This window comes from Dermacentor silvarum, chromosome 7 (assembly GCF_013339745.2).
Source record: "Dermacentor silvarum isolate Dsil-2018 chromosome 7, BIME_Dsil_1.4, whole genome shotgun sequence".
NCBI lineage: Eukaryota > Metazoa > Arthropoda > Arachnida > Ixodida > Ixodidae > Dermacentor > Dermacentor silvarum.
In genome coordinates this window covers 69460962-69483400 of record NC_051160.1, presented here as the reverse complement: position 1 = coordinate 69483400, position 22439 = coordinate 69460962, and the positions used below count along the sequence as shown (strand labels likewise).

The 22439-nt window shown below is 43.7% G+C and overlaps 2 protein-coding genes across 2 annotated transcripts in view; both read right to left on the bottom strand.

Annotated features, from left to right (window-relative positions):
• Positions 1–11024, bottom strand: part of LOC119458179 (uncharacterized) — a 29988-nt gene extending 18964 nt beyond the window's left edge. Inside the window, exon 1 of the mRNA XM_049670824.1 lies at positions 10909–11024. The gene's annotated coding sequence lies outside the window, so the exon portion shown is untranslated. The remainder of the gene's footprint in view (positions 1–10908) is intronic.
• LOC119458178 (uncharacterized) lies at positions 2201–6133 on the bottom strand. The gene is made up of 3 exons (XM_037720007.2): positions 5985–6133; positions 4144–4228; positions 2201–2846 (listed from the first exon to the last, which is right to left on the bottom strand). The coding sequence occupies exons 2-3, from the start codon at positions 4208–4210 to the stop codon at positions 2296–2298; spliced, it is 618 nt and encodes a 205-aa protein (XP_037575935.1). The 5' UTR covers positions 4211–4228; positions 5985–6133; the 3' UTR covers positions 2201–2295.
• Positions 11025–22439: the final 11415 nt, after the last annotated feature.

The window sequence follows — 22439 nt, the reverse complement described above, 5'->3', positions numbered from 1 at the left end:
GGGATTCAATCCCGCCATATCGCTCTCAGCAGCGCAATGCCTTAGCTAAGCATGCTAAGCTTTCTCACTTCAGCATACACGCATCAAACGCCTTCTTTTATTTGGGCTTTCGCATGACTCATGCTTCGTTTTTTCTACAGTTTATCTGGCGTGTGCTTATTATGCCATCACAATGGTCGCAATTATAGAGAGCGGGTTTCTAGACGCAGTTTAAATGCTTTCATTTCAGGTAAGATGCTTTTTTATTTATACGACCTCTCGGTCCGCGACGATAGATCGCCGAGCGTTTAACCCATTGCGCCACAAACGCATTTGCAGAGAGCTACACAGACGCGCCTTATATATCTAACACTCCTCCGTGTACCCGCGCTCTTGCTCGGGGCGGTGCCGCCGCCTACGAGCAGAAAAGAGAAGTACTGCATTATGACACTAACGCGCACCGACAGTGAACGCTTCGGTGGTCTCAGCACTACGACGCCTCGATGCCAGCATTCGAAGGGACGCTGGCATCAAGAAGCACTACCAACGCCACCTAGGTGGCGTTGGTAGTGGCGTTCACCGTACTCAGCACAGCGGAGCGTGGCCTCCGCAATTAGCTCTGAAAATGTTTCTGAAGTTGATCGCGGAGGCTGCAATTACGACGCGCTGTACGCGCTGATTTGACTCGGTGACGATTCAGTTACGTGCTTTGTCTTGCGCGTTGTATTAGTGTGTCAGTTACGTGCTTCGTCTTTCGCGTTGTGCTAGCGTGTGCAGCGTAGTGCAGTTTTACTTCGAGTCAAAATATTGCATTGTGCTTGAGAGAGTGACTGTTAAATTGCTATTTGTTGCGTGTGAAACTGCTTGAGCTTTTCTTTTCAGGTAAACAAGCTATCATGTTTAAAAAAAATTCGACAGAGACACTTAAGAATGCTCACGTGTGGAAATGCGAAAGCATTATAGTCGCTCTGGTGAAATGTGTTTTTTTTTTTTTACACGTTCCTTGCCCGCACAAACTCTCGCCTGCGTTTTCACTCCACCTCGGTAAACCCTAACGAAAACACGCCAAGCGTCCCAACGCGCTCGCTTGCCCGCTAGGAGTTCATAACCCGAAGGATGGCTCGGCGGCATTCAATTTGACATTAAAGCTTTTTATTTTATACGCTGGTTTCATAAACTCATGGCGTGGCGCCTCCTCCCACCCATTGGCTGCGCCGTCACGTGCCCAACGACGCACGCATAGGCCACACGTTTAGTCAGCCAGATGACTGCGACGTGACGTGCGCAATAATGCACGCACTAGGCACACATTTAGTCAGTCGGAATCGTGGAGCCACCATGGCGGCGGGTAAGCGTGCTTGTCTCGCACTCCGGAGGCCCGGCTTCGATTCGCACCAAAGGCATTAATTTGTTTGTTTACAGAAACCTCCTTCAGAAATTGGGCGTCAGTTCTACTATTTTTATGTGGTTTTACTCTTTTGACATCGGTCATTTTTGGCACCATCATTCCGTCACGCCGGCGGCTATAGCGCCGGATTTTCGCGTAATGGGGCATGTAATGATTTCGCATTAAAAACTACCTATACAACGTCCGTAGCGTACCTTCGCTGGTCCTTTAATTTGCTTCAACAAAATGTATTTATTACGCAATTATACTTACGACAACGCGTACGACAAAGACAAAGTAATTTCTAAATTTTAGGTTTAAATGACGTCGTTGAAAGGTGCATATATATATATATATACATATATATACTCGCCAAAAATCTGTTCTTATTTTTTTTACTTCAATTTCTCACCATAGCCGGATACCAGCGTTTGCTCTATGAGCATGGGCTGCTATTACAAAGAGCCGGGTTGCGGCCTTGTGATTACAGGTATAGATACTGTGCTAGAATATAAACCTTGGATAGTGTAGCCATTATAAAACGTAAGTCAAACACCTATTTGTATTCCTTAGGATATTTAGGTTCAGTTTAAAATATTTCAGGTAAGCATTCCCAGCACCACTGATTGCAAGGGTTGTGTTTGCCTCCTCGACATACTGAGCCCAATCGTTAAGTAACATTACATTGTACCGTTTTAATGCTCTATAATATATTACCACCATCAGCTACATCTGCTTTAAATATAATTAGTATTTTTGCCCTATCAACACTAATTAAACCGTCATGGAAATATTATTCATCATCGTGGGCACTTTGAAGTGAAACACGAAATCTGACGAGAAATAATTCTTTATTATACCTATTTTATTGCGGATGATAGAACTCAAAGAAACTGAAGTGACCAGCAAATTATTTGAACTTGGTTTATTTATTTCGCAAGCTGCTCGAGCATCTTCTGCATCCTCCATGGCAGGTTCTCGATCCAGAAATCCTTGACAAAGGCTGGCATAAGCTTGGCCATCAAGTGTGCCACTGTCTTGACCGTATCTCCAGCGCCTTCCAGCTTGACGTCCATGGTCTCAATCCACTTGGGGTGGACCCCCACCGGCCGGAGTGTCACCTTGCCGTCGACTTCCTCAACGTCGAAGTTCATGCAAACTTTGACGTGGTTCGCTTGGGTGCCCAAGATCCCAGTCTTGCCACCGCAGTACTTCCAAGGAACCAACATCTTCAGTGGCCCTCGCGAACCCATGACAATGTCTACGCGCGGCTTGCCGTTCTTGCAGAATACCCGAACAGTGCCGTACCTCTTCAGAAAGGACAGGCCGCTGAGCGTCAACTCACCAACCGTGAAGCCGGAGAGCACTTCGTTGTGTTTGGTGGCCTCGTTTGGACCGGGAAATGAGTAGTCGTTGGGAACCTTGGCGAGGAACTGGTCGACCAGCTCTTCCCAGTCTTCATCCGGGATGCGGCATTTTTCTGTCCCCAAAAAAGTGGATTGGACATGTAATTCTACACAAGACCTTTGCTTCTTCTTTATTAAGTATCCGAAGCTACATTGTATGGACATGACAAGAAGGTTTCAGAAACTAAGAGAACATAACATGGACTAGCAGTATCACTCTTATACGGGTGTCACATGGCGCACTTTTTATAGGCATCAAGCCTGATCGGGATCAACTTTATCGGACGCGATTGGCTCACTTGGGCAAGCTTCGATAGGCAGCCAATTGAGGGGAAAATGCTGATAGAGATCTACCTCCATCGTGATCGAATGTGGCGCCTATGACACCGGTGTTAGACTTCCTATTACATCCACTATCACTTCGGTAAATGCGTGTACTGCTTGTCTCATTAAAGGACATTAATTAAAGAACTCTATTCGTGCATGGTATGCAATACAAGCATTCAATAGGTTCAAACCGATATTATTTCAACTAGGAAATCATAACGTTTTTTTTTCTTTATCTATGATGGCCAACTTCGACCGAAATATGCGGGGAAAAAGCAACCTACCTCAAGCGTGTTTCCACGTTCTGATTAGGCAAAATTTGGGTTCATTTTTTTCAACATCTAATTCTGAAGAATGTATGCGACGATCTCCACTATTTTGAACAAACCTCTATATACTTCGGGGTCTGGTACAGGATTTTTATAACTATATCTCTTACCTTACAGCGTGCGTTTGATCTGATTTACATGTGAGCGTTCGCATGAGTCAAACGGTAAGTCAAAATACGCACCTTTCCCAAAATATCGCAATTATACTTCGAAAATAAAAGTTCTTTAGTAAAATTATTTCTAAATTTCCTCAGTACAACTATACATTTTGATAAATATTCGAGGAATTTACTAGATCTGTATGCGATGTGTCCATGTCGCGTTTTTATCGTTTGTGTTTTATTTGTTCTATAATAAAAAGCTGTTGTTTTTAATTTCGATATTGTCGTTTCACAATAATTCTCCCGTATTTAAAACGGAAATTGAATTCACAAAGTAACAGTGAACTACTGCTCGTGCATTTAAGGACATCCTGCTAATTTAGCTGTTTTCTTTATTGACCTAGAAGACTGCGTTCCGAGTTCCGTATTCAGCGATTTATAATACTAGGTGGATTGAAAACCACCCTTTCGGAACGTATTTCTTTCTGTTTACCTTCTCTGGGCATTCGAGTACTCGCCATGACAAAATGATTTCGAATACCAACATAAGAGGAGGCGTTTGTATTGCAACACTTCAATGCACATGACGCTAAGTATTAAACAGAAACGCTTACCTGGAATCGCTGCAACAGTTGCTGCTAGCACGCACAGAAACAAGCCTACTAGATGACTCGACGCCATTTTATTTCTTCAGAAATCCTGAAATACGAAACATGTGTCAAAGATTTCCTCGCCAGTATTGCTGAGTAAGCACTCAGATACCCTATTGCAGGCTGCTTTCGATGCTTTCTTTTCATGCATAATGTCATATCTGCACATGCCTTAACTAGCCATATCTTAAATCATAGAGGTCATATTTAAAAACAGCTAGGCTTCATAACTTTTAAAACTGGCGTCTACGCTCAACCTGTAAGCGTAAGCGCGTGATTTCAAAATAAACTGTGCGGCTAGCACGGAGTTCGCTCTATAAGTATACTCAACATCACGCCATAGTTATACGCAAACGAAGTAATGCTCAGCTAGAGGAATCTTAGGCTCGTAAGCTCTTCATAAGAACATGGAAATGGAGAAATTGTTTTGCAGTAAATCCATGCATGAATTTTTTAAAGATTCAGGTTCTATTTGTTACAATTTATTTAAACAAAATACACAGTAGGCATCACTGATTAGACGCTTAGCCGGATCGCATGGCCTGGGGTCTACAGTTAAGGTGCATAAAACAGGTGATATGACAAAATATTTTTAACAGCTTACGCAGCTACTACAGAAATGCAATACGTGAAAAAATGTGTAATCCAGTGACAGTATGAAGAAGATCTTTATTTATTTCATTCGCGAAATAAAGAAAAATTACGTGCCAAGTTTACAACTTTTAACTCATCAATGAAAAGGATAACCCAGTTATGCATTTCATTTAAAAATAATCAAAACAGGACAACGCTGATGTACCTTTATCCTTTGAAATATACCACTCATATGTGATTAGAATTTCTGCAATACACTCTTAAGCATTCTAATCTTTTACGTAAGCTGTAAATTCATATATAAATGTGCCTGCTTTACGTTTCCGAAGAGATGCAGTTTACAGAAATGCGATATCTATTTTGGAGCTGAGTTACGCATTTGTGAATTTGGTGCTTCAGATTTCTGTAACATACTAAAGTTCAGTAACTTGGACAAAAATGATCTTTTAAATCAAATTTCTGCACCGTTGACTCTCTAGAATAGAAGTTTGTGTCTCTGAAATTGAACGAATTTCCTTTAAAGCATTCAAGCAGTTATCTTGAAAATGTCTTTCGTCGTTTCACTTGTTATTGGAATGAGGAAAACTATTCGACCGCAAGCTAAAACGTCACCTTGTGGCTTTATACCAGGCGCAATTTGAATTAACTAAGGTAAGGAAGGGCTCCCTATTTAACTGCTAACCACCGCCGTAGCTCAGTGGCTACGGCATTGTGCTGATGAGGTCACAGGCCACAGGCCTTGACAGCCTATCTTCGATGGGGGTGCAATGCAAAAACGCCTGTGTATCGGGGGCACGTTAACGAACAGCAGGCGGTCAAAATCATTCCGTATCCACCGGCTATGGCATGCCTCGTAATCAGATCGCGGTTTTGACACATAAAAAGAGAAAAAAAAACCAATTTGTTTATATTCATATTTGTTTCTTTGTATTGGTATTTGCTTATTTTCTGATAGTACAAAGCGCATGCATTAGCCTTTTTGCACGCAGCACCAATTGTCTGGTTAGAACATGCACTCTTGACTTTGACTCGTACAATGTTGGGTCTGTATGCTCCCTTGTATTGAATCCACCAAAATTTAGGCTGGTATGGCTGTTTAGTGAAGTCAGGCATGCCAGAATGCTGGCGGCATTTTTTTTTCAGGAAACATTCACCTGCTAAAGGTGAGACTTAAACATTCACGGCAGAACAGGAGAAAGTTGAGCGCTTACCTTCGTTGCTTTCGCAGTACTGCGTGAGCAGGTAGAGCTGGATAGATGCGCGCAGCACGCGCAATAACCGGCTGAACGGGAAGGTATCGCCAGTTACTCGCAGTTATCACTTATATACCCGGGCATCCTTGAGCCTATATTTAGAAAGAAACATAAACAGCCCAGCCGGAAGGTTATCCGAAAGCCCGTGGCACCTAAATCGAACTCTAATGGCTTGCTCCGCGCGCATTCAGCGACCAACCGTGCCATTATGGATGATCCCCGGAGCCACCTTTGCGAGTGGGCTGCAAGGACGGACGAGAAACATCAAGCAGCTGGGCGCCGTTCATTCGAAGCACGTATTATTCGAGAAGTGCGTGCCGCCTAAACCACAACCAAACAGCTTTGCCAAGGTCGTGCGCACCAGGTAGGAAGTAATACAGTTGGAGGGGTTACAACTTCGTTGTTAGGAAGCCCGGAACGTGTATGGGCGCTCGTAAGATTTAACCACTGTGGTTATCTAAAGTAAGATGACATAGCACCGATAGTATGTTTTTCTCTCCTTTTGTTATTGAGGAAAGGCGAAGGATTAAACGCTGCGCAACCCATTTCTCTACACGCCCGTGCCTAAGCAAACAGCACGCATCCTTTTAGGTACAAGGTGACCTTTTTTTTACCGTCGTTGTAACTCCTCAGGATGAGCTTTTCTCTCCTTTTTTTAATGCACACTCTGCGCTCTAAGCATTGCAAACCCAAAGAAAAATCGCGTCGCTTCAGTGAGATAAATAAACAACGAAAGGCTTAGTGTCCTATGAATGCATGCTGTTCGAACATCAATCTTAAGGCCTCTCACAATAAGCAAAAAGAAATCAAAATGTGAAGAAGGAAAATAAATTAAAGCACGCAAATAACAATACGTTTTAAGCCCTTGGTGCTAAATACGATTCCCTTTTGTTAGATTTAAGCTTGTTGCGGAAAGAAATTGCCGGTTGGCATTAATAACAGTCATTGCGGGTTACTAAGTGCTACCGCAGACCTGAAAAGGAAGGCGCACCAAAAACCTCGTGGCGTGTGCTATAGTTTGCTACACAGGGCGTTTCAGCGAACACTTTAAAACTTTTAAAAGTTGCCTGTGGCAGATAGAACCATTCTAGTTATTGAGCTGGTTTACTCGAAGAGGCGGACATTACTTTCCCAGAAAATTGAAACGCATAATGGACAAAAATAACAAAAATTCTCTAATTAGGTTTTTAACTAATTACCTTATGGCCCATACTGCAATTTACAAGTTCTAGCCGTGGCGTTCGCAAGGCGGATCCACTTGGAATGAATTCTCACCATGACGCCAGTTTCGAGATATTAATTCCCGAAATCTGTGGAGAAATACATTGGCGTTCCCGTTACTTTTGTGCATAAGTGCATAAAACTACGCTTTGTTAAGGAAAAAGCTGGAGCGCCAATGCATAGTCCAACTACACTTGAATATTTGAAACCCGTGACTTTTTGCTGAAGAACGAGCGATGGAGTTCGGGCGCAAAAAACACAATTGAAGTTTCGCTTTCTTCTAGTGAACCCGTTTTCGCAAAGTTGTTTTAAGGAAACGACAGTTTGAAACGAAGACTTCGTTTAAACTCATTTACTGTTTCTTGTAAGTGCCTCAGAATGCGAGCTTTATCGTGAGAATATAGTGGTAGCTAGACCTAATATTAGTATCATCGAGAAAATCAGTTCCATAATAAAACATTAAAACCATGTACCGGGATACTATAACTGGTACATTGTGAACACATTGCATTTATATGAAGTTCCCAAGGATGGCTTGGTTGGCTTGTTGGTAAAGCATGAGTTAAAGCAACACTACCGCTGTGCCCTGTTGTTTATTCATTCTGTCCCTGTCTGTGTGCGCTGTTATACCCGCTTAAAATGAATTTATGTACAGGGTGTTTTACGTAACTTGAGCCACTATTTAAATATATGCAAAGTCACGTAGCTGGACAGAACGAAGGTAGTGTTGTTTGCCGTGGCTTGGAGATATTTGAACAATATTTTTTTTTCATTACGCCTAATTAAATAATTAGTCTCAAATAATTATCAACTTCTCAATTATTGTAGCTACATGCAAAGTCTCAAGGAGAAAATTGTAGAGCAACATGAAAAACTCCGGATACAGATTTCTGTTGCTCAATACCTGCTACATAAATGTTTTTTTTTCGGGCGTAGAAGAAGCCCGCGAATACAAGCGAAATTGCCGCGCGACTGGCCGCTCGTTGCACTTTAAGTGTATTGGCGGGCATCTTTCACGCTCAGAAAAACACTTTTATGTAGCTCGTATTGAGCAATCGAAAGCTGCATAGCGAGTTTTTCATGTTTTTCTACAATTTTTTTTAATTTCTTATTATCTTCACGGTGAAGAGACCGAAAGTTGCTACCTCAGTTCTCATTATCGTGCCGAGACGTGGAACTTCGCAGTCCGAGTTGTCCCGGCTAACATCAGAGGCACTTGTCGTACCTGTGAGTGGTAGACCCGTTTCATGGGAGGAATTCAGGTGAGATGCTTTAGTTCTTGGCAGGTGAGACGTCATTACCATTGCTAGGGTTGAGCGTTCGAGTAGAAGATTTCATTTCATTCGCTACAGTGCCCCGCGGACGGCTAACTTGAGTTAAGGATACATACAAGTTGAGAATGACGAGCGGTGGTTTAAAGACAAGTGTGGTGTTTCTTTAGGAGCGATTCTTTAGATTTTGTCTGTATTTAGCCTGAAACCCGATTAAGTGGACCGAAGGTCGGTTAACGCAAAAAATGAGGAGAGTGCATATGCTCTAGGGTTTAACTGGTTTTAGGGGGAAGCTGTACACCTCTACCAGCCAAGGAAATTTTGTGTCACGCCAGGCTAAAAACTGAATACAAACAGCATATCTCCTTTTAAAATCAGGCATACAGTATACAGCTCAGCACTCGTTTTCAAAAGAAAAACCACAAAACAAGCATCAAAACCGCATGATGGATGATAAGGCACTTATGAACAATGGGAACACCCTCCGACGCGTTCCGGTAAAGATGAGGTATGCACTTGCTTCGAAAGGGCTTGACGTCATTCAAAACCATCGTGAAACTATAGTGTCTCTGGTTTCACTCTTTGTAGAGCCACGCGTGTGAATTCAAGTGACGTCACAAATTGTAATCGTTGCGGGTGTCGTTTACAGCTTCGCTGTCCAACCACCTTCGCAGGGTGAATAAGAGCCACAGTTTTTAGTGACGTTTATTTGATGGCTGTAGATCGCGAACCTGAAAGAGCTGGCCACATATTGTGGTCAGAACATTTAGATCGTTGATTACTACCTCGGTTTGATTGACCGCAACAACTGTCTTGATTCACTTGCAAACAAATTCTAAAAAAATAGATTTAAAGTTGAAGTTCACGTTTGATGAATACGTTGACAGTTGTATATAAATGTTAGACTTGATTTTGCAATTTTGGGAATGGCTCATTTGCTGGATGTAGGACTCATGGCCTGTGAAGCGAATCCCTGAGATCAGCTCGGTCAACTCGCAAGTAGTAAAGAATGTCATCGCCGTCGGTGGCCTGAATACCGCCTAGAGGAAATCATGCCAGTGAGTAAAGCATTGGCAGGTTATAGGAGCGATCAACTCTATCACAGGGTTCTGAGTACAGCTGGGCCATCCTGAGCAAAGCGGTCCTATGAAAATAAATGTGGGAGCAAAGGTCTTAGTTTCGGAAAAAAATACTAAGTATGGGCTGCCGGCTAGAGTTCGATGTTTGCAAGAGGAATGCTACTGTCTCGAAAATGCGGGAGCAATCTGTGGTGGCAATGTATTATTTTGGGCTAAAAAAGGTAGCTGCGCTAGTTCTCCGCTACTGCGTACAGACTCGAGAGCGCTGCGAGAAAGCTTCATGGTTGAAGTGACAACGCGCCATGAAATAATGTTCGCTTTTAGGGCAAGCTTCGCTTATAACAGTACGTTTTTACGCGTGAAATGTGACATTGGCAAGACCGCTCGCTGTTTCTATAGGTTAATGGACCATAAAGCTTCTCTGTACGACCAGCCGTCATTTAACCTATTCTTTTATTCTAAATAATGCGGCTGCACCCCGGTGCTGTTCGATAGCCTAGTTCTTTCTAAGTACAAAGAAAAGAGGGCACATGAGATTGCAGAAGCGTTTTATCTAAAGAACTCGGGTGGAATGTGCGTTCCAAGACTATCGGTAATGTTGCATGGCAGAAATAAGAGTATCCAGATGACCATATTCAGAGCCAGTTTGTGGTACTCTCCGAGAAACAGGTGGATCAATGGTGAACATTGATCCACCTGTTTCTCGGAGACTATATATGATTTCGAGAAAAACCCCAAATCAGCAATATGCCCCCTTTTCTTTCCTTCGTGTAATGTTTCTTTTGCGCCGCTTGCTTCAAGAAGGAAATACCAAATCACCCGCCAATCCTATCGTGGGATGTTATGCAAGAGTGGCAAAAAGGGACAGTGGTGCTTTTTGGCGTCGGCAACTTGGACGCAAAAAAAGTGGGTTCCGACGCACTGCAGTGGGCATGGTTAACGGGGTGAGAGGCACTGCTTGTGTGTGTGTGTTTTTTTTAATGCGTCCATGCAGATTTCTTAGCTACCTCCATACAATTGTCCATTGTATTAGTGTAAACAGAATGTTCTACAGATCATGTACCTATAGTCTCCCGCATTTAGTGGGACCAAAGCGCTACGCCTCAATTAGCCAAAACCTTCGCACTTTGGATTTGTGCACCCAACGGTCACAAAAGCCTAACTTTCTTAATAGAAACAATTATTGCACGCAGTTTTCAAACACATCATTTTTGTAAGCGAATAATATAAAAAGCAATAAACGCTGTCAGTCGACGAGTTCCTGTAAAGTTGGGCTACGGTTCGCACGTATAAAAGGATAAGTAAGCTTACCTTGATAGGCGCAGATGGAAATATTGGTGGTGATGCTAGCGGTGTGAAACGCTGAGGCAGACTGTAGGCTAAAGGAAGTGTGTCGGCGCTTCTTGGGACTGTGACGTGCAGAGAGAGTCGGCTGGCTGATTATCATGTCATGGCGCTTGCATATGATGCGCCCATAAAAATCACTGCACATTGCGTGCAACTGACTGCTTATCTGTTTTGTTTGTGTGTGTGTTTTGTTGATGATAAAAGTGCGACATACAGTCTTCCGGTTCTTCAAACACAGAGTGGGCGTGTGCCTGAACGGAAAGAGCAGCGGACGTCCGGCATCTCTGCTTAGTTCTGATACTTCAGCCAACGCTCTACAACGCAGGTAGCGAGATCTCTGCAAGAAGGCGGCGCCCAGTTTTGAGCGCACGATACAGTTTGAAATTGCCAGAATCCCTCTTCTATGACGTGTGTTCCTTTTTAAACCGAAAAATTAATCTTCCTGTTTGGAATAGTTGACATATGTACATAGAAGGTGGACTGTAACTTTATTTTAACGAAATTATTACCCTAATGGCGCCAATAAGGGAATGCATAACGTGTGGATAACATAAAAAATAAGAAATGTAATTAAAGCCCAGTTGCTACAATTTCTTATTATGTCGAACTGCATGTGATGGCGGCCGGATATTTGGGTGGCCGTTTCTAGCCTATACCCTACTTTGCCTAAAGCGGCGGTTCAGGGGATATTGCTTTGTTTTTTTTTACAACAAAGTTGTGGGTTACATGGTGGACGTTGCGTTGTTCGCGAACCATTCAAAAAGAAGTAAGCAGCACCTTCTCGTCGTACAGTGCAAAAGGTTTACAACGCCTAGAAGTTATAGTACTATACCTGTGATTTTCATTTAACGGTTCTAAATTTAGTTCCGGTTTAAACGGGTAAGCCATGGAAAATTGTGTAATAGGATGGTTTTTTCCGACCCCTTAATTACGATGATTGCCGTGTTAGATTTCACGCACGAGATAAAAGTTCAACTTGCATCGCCACGCAAGGTCACGGATTACGGTGCCTTCTTCTGACAAAGCCTGCGGTTATAGGATATCAGCAGCACGCTTATAACGTGGCAGCATTTGGCAACCTTCCCTGGATAGTTAGGTCTTTAAAATGATAAGTGCCCCGTGTATTCAGCTCATAGCATCATACATTCGAAACGATTAGGTATATGTAGAGTCTACAACAACCCTCAAAAATAAATTTTTCGCTACTGCAGCGAAGAATGTGCATGGAATAACAGCACTTTAACGCATGTGATAACAGCACTTGAAGAACAACAATTTCCTGCAATAATAATTTTAAGATAACGGCTATATGAAAGACAACGCGCAAACTAATCTATACGAGAAAATTTATATCTGGTATTTTAGATGACCTTTGCAAGGTTCCTCAAATATGACCAGGTATCTGCACTTCTACAACCAACGCATTTTCCTCGCAAAGAATGCAGAGCATGCATTCCGACAAAGTAAACGATTAAGTTTATGTAACCAACCTATTTTACAGTAAATGTGCTTGAGAGTACATTATAGATAATACTTCGGAATAACGGAGAATGTCATTGCAGGAACACGTCATGTAGCGTGACAAAGTGGCGCATTTCACTGGATCACGTGCAGAAAGCTATGATAAATTGAGGTTGATACAGTCTATGACGCAAAAACTCCAGGTATTGTTCGAAAATCTCAGTCTGTGAAGCGTTACTTGAGTAACTTTTTACATACGGAAGTAGCGTGGAAAGGGCACATATTATAAAGAAGCAAGAAATATCAAACATTACAAACTGTGAAAGTTGTAGCTTACGGTAGCAGTTCGCAAAGCTATGAGAGCTACAGAGGACTACAGCGTTTAAGGTGTAATATTATTCCTTGAGATTTGAGGTAAACATGAGATACCATGTAGTGATATACAAATAAAAAAACTCAAGAAGTTCGTGATATCTAGAAATACAGATAATAACCGGGAGTATATACTAGTTACGGATAGAAAACAGGAATATAATATGTGCGTTAATATTGTAATAAGAATTTGACAAAATTACTCCACAGAACAACTAAAGCAGCAGCGCCAAAAATCTTAAGGAAATGTAGTTCCGCTGGGCCAAGTAGGTCAGTAATAATTCTTATGCGGCAATCGTGATTTATACCTTATATGGTATTATTGCTTACATTGGTGAGTGGTCGTTTTGCGTTCGTACACATGCAACTGTGCATTAAATCGTCGTCCTGCTATTAAACAGCTAGAAAATGGGAATATTAAGATGACATTTTGTGTTTATCATTATGTGCGTTACTAGTGATTTTTATGTGCTTCTAATGACTCTAAATACACGTTGTACATTTAAGGAAAATAAACAAAAGTAAGAAATGTATGATGTAATTTACTTTCGTGATGACTTTCGTGTGTTTGCTTCTGTATTAAGCTACAGATAGAGCAACTAAAAACACACTGTGTTGACGGCCTCTCTAGTGACACGTGCCTCGAGATCTTACCGAAGTTCGTAGAAGCGTTGCGAGCCATCGGAATCAGGTGGCTTGAGTAAAAATCGGACTGAAAGTCGCTGCTGAACAAGGGCCCCGTTATTCATTCCGCCAGCCATGAGCACCAATGTTTCATAAAAACTAAGTGGTTGAAATCGCCCAACACGTTCTCACGAACAGTGGCACCAGCCGCGATGACATTGCCGCTGGTGGTGTGGCCGCGGCGGTCGGCCGCTGCTATAAATACTACTGACATCTTTGTTTTTATGAAATCACGAGTAGCGAGACTCACAGCGGCCACCCGCAGAACTAAAACGGTCGTAGTTAAAACAGTACCGTGAGGTCGTGTCCGGTGATGACTGGTTCGTAGTAGCACGGCCGAGCAATCATCAACGACCGCGACGAGGAGAGCAGGACAGACGTTGCCGGACATTAGTAAGTCTGGGCATCTGCCAGCTTTGGCGGTAATAGTTTGCAAGAGGGGCCAAAGTTTCGCATAGGCTGTGTTTCTTGTTGGCGTGGCCGTATTGACAGGACGCGTATTTTACGAAACAATAAAAGCAAACCCCATGAGTTGCGAGAACGGAAGGTAATGCGTACTTGTGAGAGCTGTGCGTCTCGGAAAAAAAGAACGGTAATAAAGAGTAACATGGAGGCCACCCTGTTCCCAAGAAAGAGTTGAAGATGTCAGACGAACTGTGGCGGCTAGCGATCACCAAGTTCTTCTTCAGCACGTGTCCTGCCTGGGCTCAATAGCTTTAAGACGTGCGATGGCTGCCTCCTTAAAACTCGTATATGCAGTGCTTCACTTGCGGATGCTACGGGAACGACTCGCACCTCGATCACGACACGACTTGTTAAGGAAGAGCATCGAGCGACAATTCATACCGACGTGACTCCGAAGTGATGGAGTCCATGTGGAGCATGCTGTCCGCCTGAACGAAGGCCTAGTGAGGACTAATGCGGAGAACTTTCATATCATAATTTCTAGCCGACGTCATGACGAGAGAAGTTGTAATCGTATGGCCTTCCCTAAAATAGACCTCCTGGGAATGGAAATGCGCGGGGCGTGGTGCGTCGCTGTTAAGATCGGTCCGCCTATGGCTTGTGGCGCGACGCGCAACTCACCCGTGTAACCACTCAAGCGATTCGGCCCAAGGCGTGGTGAGGCACCAAGCGTCTATTACTTGGTTACGGCTACTGAGAACGCTAGAATGACGAAGAGCGTCTTTATTTTAAGATAAAAGCTATCATATTCGCTCCTCGGGAACGCATCCCCAGGCGCGCTTTGCTCGAGCACCAATGCGCCTCTCCGAGAAAAAAAAATTGCTGCAGTATAGTAGCGCCCGGAAGAACCGTTTTCCCTCCTGAAAGCTGAACTTTAATTCCACATTTTAGCGTTATATGATTCAATATTCTTGTTAAGAAACAAAATACGGGTAAGTGTAAAGAATGTGCACAATCTAAATCAATAAAGTGATAATGAGAGACTATCTACCACAATCTGCGTTGGGAAAGGAGGAGGAATAAACGCTTAATTTCGAAACAGTATCCCAGGTGGGATCCTCTAGGTGGAGGTCTCATTCCAGGAACCATCTGGCCTTCACTGCCTGCTTGGCCCTGGCGACGAGGCGTCGTTGTTGTTCCAGGTCCTCGGAGACGAGCTTGACCTCCCACGCTTCGATGAGGTCTTCGCGTTCTTGTCTGGCGTTACAGTCTTTTGGTGAGAGCGATGAGTCTTTGTTTAGGTGCCATGGGCACTCAAGGATCAGGTGCGCCAAGGTGTCCGGTACGCCGCAAATTGGACAGAGATATCCTTGTAGTGTCGAGTAGATTTTATGCATGAGTATGCCGTGGATGTAAGTGTTACTTTGCAGTCTTCTGAGTGCCGTGGATTCTTTGTTCAATCTTGGGTGAGGTGGTGGCTACACCCTGCGTTCCAGCCCGTGTTGTTGAAGGATCGCTGAGTAGGTGATGGGCACGGTCTCTGCCCCTGCTGACGCTGGCCGAGCGTCTCGAGAGTAGGAAGGGTTGGCCCGGCAGGCATGATCGCGGACCGCGGTGTGTGCCACTTCGTTCCCCTCCAGCCCCTCATGCCCAGAAACCCATGTCACGCAGGTATACGGGATCGGAGTGCTTCGGCGCTTCAACCAATATTTAGGGCTTCTGTCGACATGCGACCCTTAGCGAAGTTTCTGACAGCTGCTTGAGAGTCGGAAAAGGCGCCAGCTACGTCAATGCACGTTTTAGTTGCTAGGGCGATAGCCACCTCTTCTGCAGTCTCAGGGTTTTGTGCGCGGACTGTGGCAGACGCTAGCTCTCTGCCCTGGGAATCTACTACGCTCAGGGCGTAAGCGTTTCTTTGCGGGTATTTGGCTGCGTCGGTGTGTCTGGCGTCCGCATCTTGCCTGTGTCTTTGCCGTAGGGTATCCACCCAGGCTTGTCTTCTTTCCTCGTGGTACGTGGGGTGCATGTTGCATTGGATTGGTGCTATGCACAGGGATTCGCGGATGTTCGGGGGAATTCTTTTTTTTCGGTCCGTGGCGGCTATAAAGGTTTCGCCGTAGCTTAGGAAAATATCTGTTGTCTTCGAGGTATGCGGTTAGCCAGTTGTCTATCATGTGCGCGAAAAGTTTCCCTACGCACGAGGAAAGGGAAATCGGGCGTAAGTTTTCGATGCTGAGGTGTTTGTTTGGATTGGGGATCATGGTGATCTCAGAGTGCTTCCAGGCAGCCGGTAGCTCTCCTTTCTCCCAATATACATTGAAGTACTGGAGTAAGGCTGCCGTGGCCTGCTGCGAAAGCTTGCGGAGTTGCTTGTTGATGATACGATCTTTGCCTGGGCTGGTGTTTCTGCTGAGCGTCGATAGTGCTGCAGAGAGTTCAGCCTGCATAAAGCGTTGGTCAAGTTCGGGGTTTGCTTTTCCACCGTAAGCTTTGCCTTGTGCCGTCGTAATACCGCGTGGGTCGCCGCTCATATTTATTTATTATTATTGTATTACACTTTTCTTTTCAAGATTGTTATTTTTATTTCATTGTATTTTTACTGATATTCCCCTGCTGTATTCCTTTTTCTATATATACATGCGCAAGCACCTAGACCTCAGTGGTTGTTCCTGGGCATGATAAATAAATGATTGATTGATTATTATTATTTTAATATTATCATTGTTTATTTATTTAGGTATTTAGGTACAGCAGCACATAGTTGACGGGTAATGTTAAACAAATTAAAGCCGTGGCTAACCATTACGGCGTTTCGCAATCCCTATAGTGTCTCGCTATGCGTGAGGGATGTGCCTTGGGGATCAATTGATTCCAATAAAAAGTGGGGGCTTTTGTCTGAACTGAGAACATTCGAAACCTTCGTCCTAACCCGTCATAGACTTGTGTCCGAGCGTTTATGTAATAATTGTAGTGTCTAATGAAATACAGCCGAATTATATTTACTCAGCAATGCAAAATTCCGTACTTGCGGTTTTTGATGCTACTAAGCGCTGGGTATCGGGCTCAGACTTGCTAAATTTCCTACAAAAACGATGAATTACGTTATGGATAAAGGAAACACGACATGTGTTGCAGTATTTTCGCAGTAGTAGTAGTAGTTTCGTTTGCACTAGCTACCGCAGTGGTAAAGAAGTAGTTTAGAATATAATGGTCAATACCGAGAGGTTGCATCAAAGGCAGTTTTGCTTTCTGCTACCGATAACTTCGTAATTGATAACGAAAATACATAAAGTGATTATGACCTCCTCGCTGGGTCCTTACATAGCTCCTTGTAGATGCGCGCCTTCTTTGACTCGGCGTTAAACTTATGCAAATTGACCTTTGCTATCTTTGTTTGTCTTTGCGTGCACACCTATGTGTTTGACTATCGACAGGGCTCTCGGAGGCAACTTTTGTTTAGCTGTTTGACTTCTGATATTACTCTGCTCCTTTGCTGTGTTCGTCATTGAAAGCTGGACTGAAGTCGCTGCTTGCAATAAAAAAGTAACAGGTTCGTTATTGGTAACAGCGCACCTGAAAGCCGAACCTTGCCCAATTAAAGAGGAGCGGCTTTACCGCTCATAATTTTATTTTCATAGGTTGGATGTCTTTTTGTCGCACGGTGAAGAGCGTAGCACGCGGTGAACATCTCATTAGCCAGTGGTTTGTAAGAAGCCTAAGGGTTCGCGTACACCACAGGAAATTATCGATTCAAAGGAGACGTATTATGATGTCCCCTTCGACCAATACTCATGTCATTGGAAACCGTGAAATACGTAATGTGAGATGTTGATTTTTCAGCTTGGTAAACATAAGAACAAGAGCATCAGTTCGTCTGTGTTTGCGTAACTAATTACTAGTCTTGCAATGTTCTTTGCAAGACTAATGTCATAAGACCTGGGCTCTGTTGGTAGAGATCACTTTCAATGTACGCCAGCAAAACTGACAGAAATATCTGCCGTTAGCTGAAGTATCTGGCAATACCCACAATTTCGCAAACCTTACCCCAACGACTGCTCTTCATGGCACAAGATGTCTACTACAAATACATGTCTGTACAAGAAAAGGGTTGCCGGAGAAAAGCAAATGGACATTTGACTCGTGATTATTCACATGTCATGACCTTACTATTCCAAGAGCCCGCTTTCATATTACGTTCTGCCGTCATCACCATTGAACGCAGCAGTACGATTTTTATACTAATATGCTCCGACCTCGCCCAAAATGTGGGCGCCGAGATATCCCTATATGTTGCTCAGGCTTCGGTGTAAAATTGTTGACAAAAACATTTCGCGGAGCGGAAATATTAGCTGCTGAACGGAAAAGCGAGTGGAATGTGTTGGATTGATGAGATCGCCCATACAGAGGGCTTCGACATTTGACTCTTTACATGGTGCCATAATTGGGCCATTGCCTTTGACAGAATTCCGTACAGTTCACAACGTATGATAACAAAGCGTATGATAACAAAGAACAAGCAAAAAGCGCATGTTCTCTTGATACTTAAATTCCGCACAGCTCTGATGACAAGCAGAATTTTCCAGGCGCCAGCGGCTGAGTGCGAATGTAAGTACTGTTTCTCTCATCAGTCATCTTTGGTGCAGGGAACCTCTTTTCATGATGTGAGACTGTACTAAATACTCTTCGGAGTATAGAGGGCTCTAGAACATATCTTCCTCAATGTTTGAACGTTGAATAATGTTTATATAGTGCAAATACTTGTGCAGAACGTTTACATAAAGTTTGCACTGTTCTGAGAACTATTTAGGTCCTTCTTTCCATGATCAATCCCGGCCACGGCCGCATTTCCATGGGGGCGAAATGCGAAAACACCCGCGTACTTAGTTAGGTGCACGTTAAATAACCCCAGGGGGTGCACATTATTCCGGGGTCCACCACTACGGCGTGCCTCATCATCATATCGTAGTTTTTGCACGTAAAAAACCCATAATTTATTTTTTTAGCTTGGGTCACTACGTATGTAGTACTTGTGGTTGCGATGCGGTCATGGTCCGTCACATTCTCTTCATTCCAGCTTCGTCAATCAACTTTCGTCATGCTCTCGTCGTCAAATAGTCGTAAGGCATTCCCTGTGACATGGCCATCATGATTCCGTTGTTCCCACTCTACCGTTGTCATCCCAGCTTCGCCATATATATCACGTGATGACATCCTAGTCAAACATTTTAACGCCGACTTAGAGTAGCTTACCAAGTTGTTCAATAACTTGGGCCACTAGGTATGCGCTCATGATTCTAATGCGGTCATGGTCGTTGCATCGTTTTCATTCCAGCTCCCTCATCCGAACCTTGTCTCGCCGCCGTTGTGGGTATTGCAACGTTGTTATAGCTTCGTCATCCGACTCTCCTCATGTCATCATCGTCACGCCATTGTCATCAAATGTTTTTATATTTCTTCATGTGAAATATTTCACAACATGGTTAACTACTACCAATGTTTTGCCACTAAACCCTCTCTATATTGGACAATGTAGCGCGAACGGGGCAAGGGAATTGTTTCGATCCACAGTCCTTTTTTGTATAAAATTAAGTAAAAGCAGTTTCTGTCATCGAGCATGTGACCGCACTATCACAAAAGCGTTCGAAATGTTCGCCTGCTCGAGTGCTACATGTAAAGCGTGCCTTGCGTGTTGTACATGGCACCTGCTTGCAAGAAAGGCCAAGCGAGATGAAAATGTAATGAAGCAAAGCTCGCTTTGTGAACCGTCCTGGACTTTCGCAACCATATCTGTAGGGTGCTGCTGCCGTCTTATCGAATAACTCATATTTAACAATAATTGAATGACGTACCTCAGTGGTGGTATCAAACCTATATCTTTCTGCACAGCAGCTCGATCATCTAACCAATAAACCACAGTCGCAGGTATACTCCTATCGAGCCAACGCAAACTAGCTCTTTGAGATGATTATCGCACGTGTGACATTGTGGTGAATGGGTGCGCGAGAGCGCATGTGCGCATGTCAGTTGCCGTTATGCCAGAGACGCTCGAATGATGTGGCCAAAATCGTAGCAGTTGAATAACCACTTCACAAAAGCTGCACTTCATGTGCATTCTAAAATGTGAGTTTGATCTGCATATTTTTTTTTCTTCTCAAACGCGGCTATAAAACCTTGTCACGAAAATGCCAGATTTCTCCATTAAGATACTTTTAAACATTGTTTTCTTTACTCATTCAATTTGTCTTGCTGTTTTACAATCATGTTTTATGGGTTCCATTGAAGTCGTGTAAGCGGCTGTGCAAATGGCGACTTCTCAGGTGTTATTTACAAATTTAATGTGGCTGTGAAATAAAACAGTCACTGATTTAATAAGCTATTTCTTCAAACGACGCTGTCTTTTCTGACTAAATGGTGTTATTTGATGTGTCTTGAGTGACACCCTCAAATATATATTCGCAGACCGATAGTCTACAATGTGCCCTGTTATTAATACTAACTTTCCCGATGCAGCATCTTTGTAGCGCTACTATGGGAAACGCACGTGGCGTATGGCTGGTATTCGCCATCTTGAGCCTTTCGACAGCATCCGCTGAAGGTAAGGACTTGATATGTTGGCGTGGTATTGCTTACATAGGGGAATGAAAAGGGTAATGATAGAATCAGTCTTCTGTGATAAGATCACTAACCCAGTTTGAGCGCAGCTACATAATTGTGCCACGCGCAGTGTCCTTGAGGGAATATGGAAGACATTAGGCAAGTGCTAGTGTTTTCATTTACCTAAAAGAACAACCATCACAGCCTATAAATAGTGCCTATGTATGACCAATAACCACAGAAACGATTATTACCCGAGTATCGAAGCCGTATTCAAGTAAAGCGCATCTGTGCCACCTCGTCACTGTGTCACTTCCATAGGTTAATTATATTTTTCAGTTATTCCTATCCAAAGTTCCGTGACCTGTTCAACCGAAACGCTTTGTTTGTTAAAAATTATGAATAACTCCCTCCGCTATAAGCCAATGCATTGTGTGCAAGGACAAAGAGTAATGCCCAAAATTTTGCTTCTGTTGAAGATATTTAGGAGGCACTAGTACCCGATAAGTTATTCCGGCAGAAGCTTAAGGTGTCGAGTGGGATATGAAATCGCTGCAAGCTGTACGCTTTTCATCACTCGTTCACGAGTTGATTCGGAAAACTTCACATCACGGGGTAAAGAGCACGGTGGAAAGCTTGCGTCCGTGAGCTTTTAAACCATAAATGCGTATGGAGGCGCTCTTCAAATATTACTTTCAGGTGTGGTATATCTGCCACATCACTTTTGTTTTATTCACAAAAAACTTGAAGAGTCTCAATGAAATAATAAATACACAAGATTCTAACCTAAGAAGAATGGTGCTTGCTAGCTGTATTTCTCGAGTTATACATTTAGTCGTTACCACATCAGTCACTGCGTGTAGTTAAACGCTAGTTGTAATGCACATGGCCGGTTGTCTAAAATAACCAAGGTATGTGCTCGTATTTTGCATTCAAGCTTAAATTCGGCGCACCTTAGCAATGGTCCACTTAAAAAAGAGGTAATATGTTTATTCTTGTAATTATTTTAACACGAAAGTGTTTTATGCCGGGGTCCACCAAGACTTCACTGACGTATTTCCGTCACGGAAATACGTCATAGAACATAATACAAAGAAAGAAACCAGAAGAAAAAGTTCCACAAACATGCAAAACTTGGAAATCGAACCCACGACCTCTCGGTCCGCGACGATAGATCGCCGAGCGTTTAACCCATTGCGCCACAAACGCATTTGCAGAGAGCTACACAGACGCGCCTTATATATCTAACACTCCTCCGTGTACCCGCGCTCTTGCTCGGGGCGGTGCCGCCGCCTGCGAGCAGAAAAGAGAAGTACTGCATTATGACACTAACGCGCACCGACAGTGAACGCTTCGGTGGTCTCAGCACTACGACGCCTCGATGCCAGCATTCGAAGGGACGTTGGCATCAAGAAGCACTACCAACGCCACCTAGGTGGCGTTCACCGTACTCAGCACAGCGGAGCGTGGCCTCCGCAATTAGCTCTGAAAATGTTTCTGAAGTTGATCGCGGAGGCTGCAATTACGACGCGCTGTACGCGCTGATTTGACTCGGTGACGATTCAGTTACGTGCTTTGTCTTGCGCGTTGTATTAGTGTGTCAGTTACGTGCTTCGTCTTTCGCGTTGTGCTAGCGTGTGCAGCGTAGTGCAGCTTCCGTATGCGCGACGGTTGCTCATGGTCATCGACGTTGGTAGTCGTGATGGAGGAGACGTGCCACCAGGCGTCAGCGTGGGTGCATCAACGCCTAAGGGCGCTTTAGCCACAAAACACCAATAGACATTATATATCAATGTGCAATAAACATTACACTACTTCTGTGAAGACACGTTTCACTTTCGTGTTCTATACCGATTCCTATATAAGAGGGATCAACCACATTTTTTTTTACCACAGAACACTGCAGTGGTCAGACCGAGACTCTCGAGCGAGCCACGACAAAGCTCATCAATCCCTTTCCAGAAACCTTTCCCTTCCCT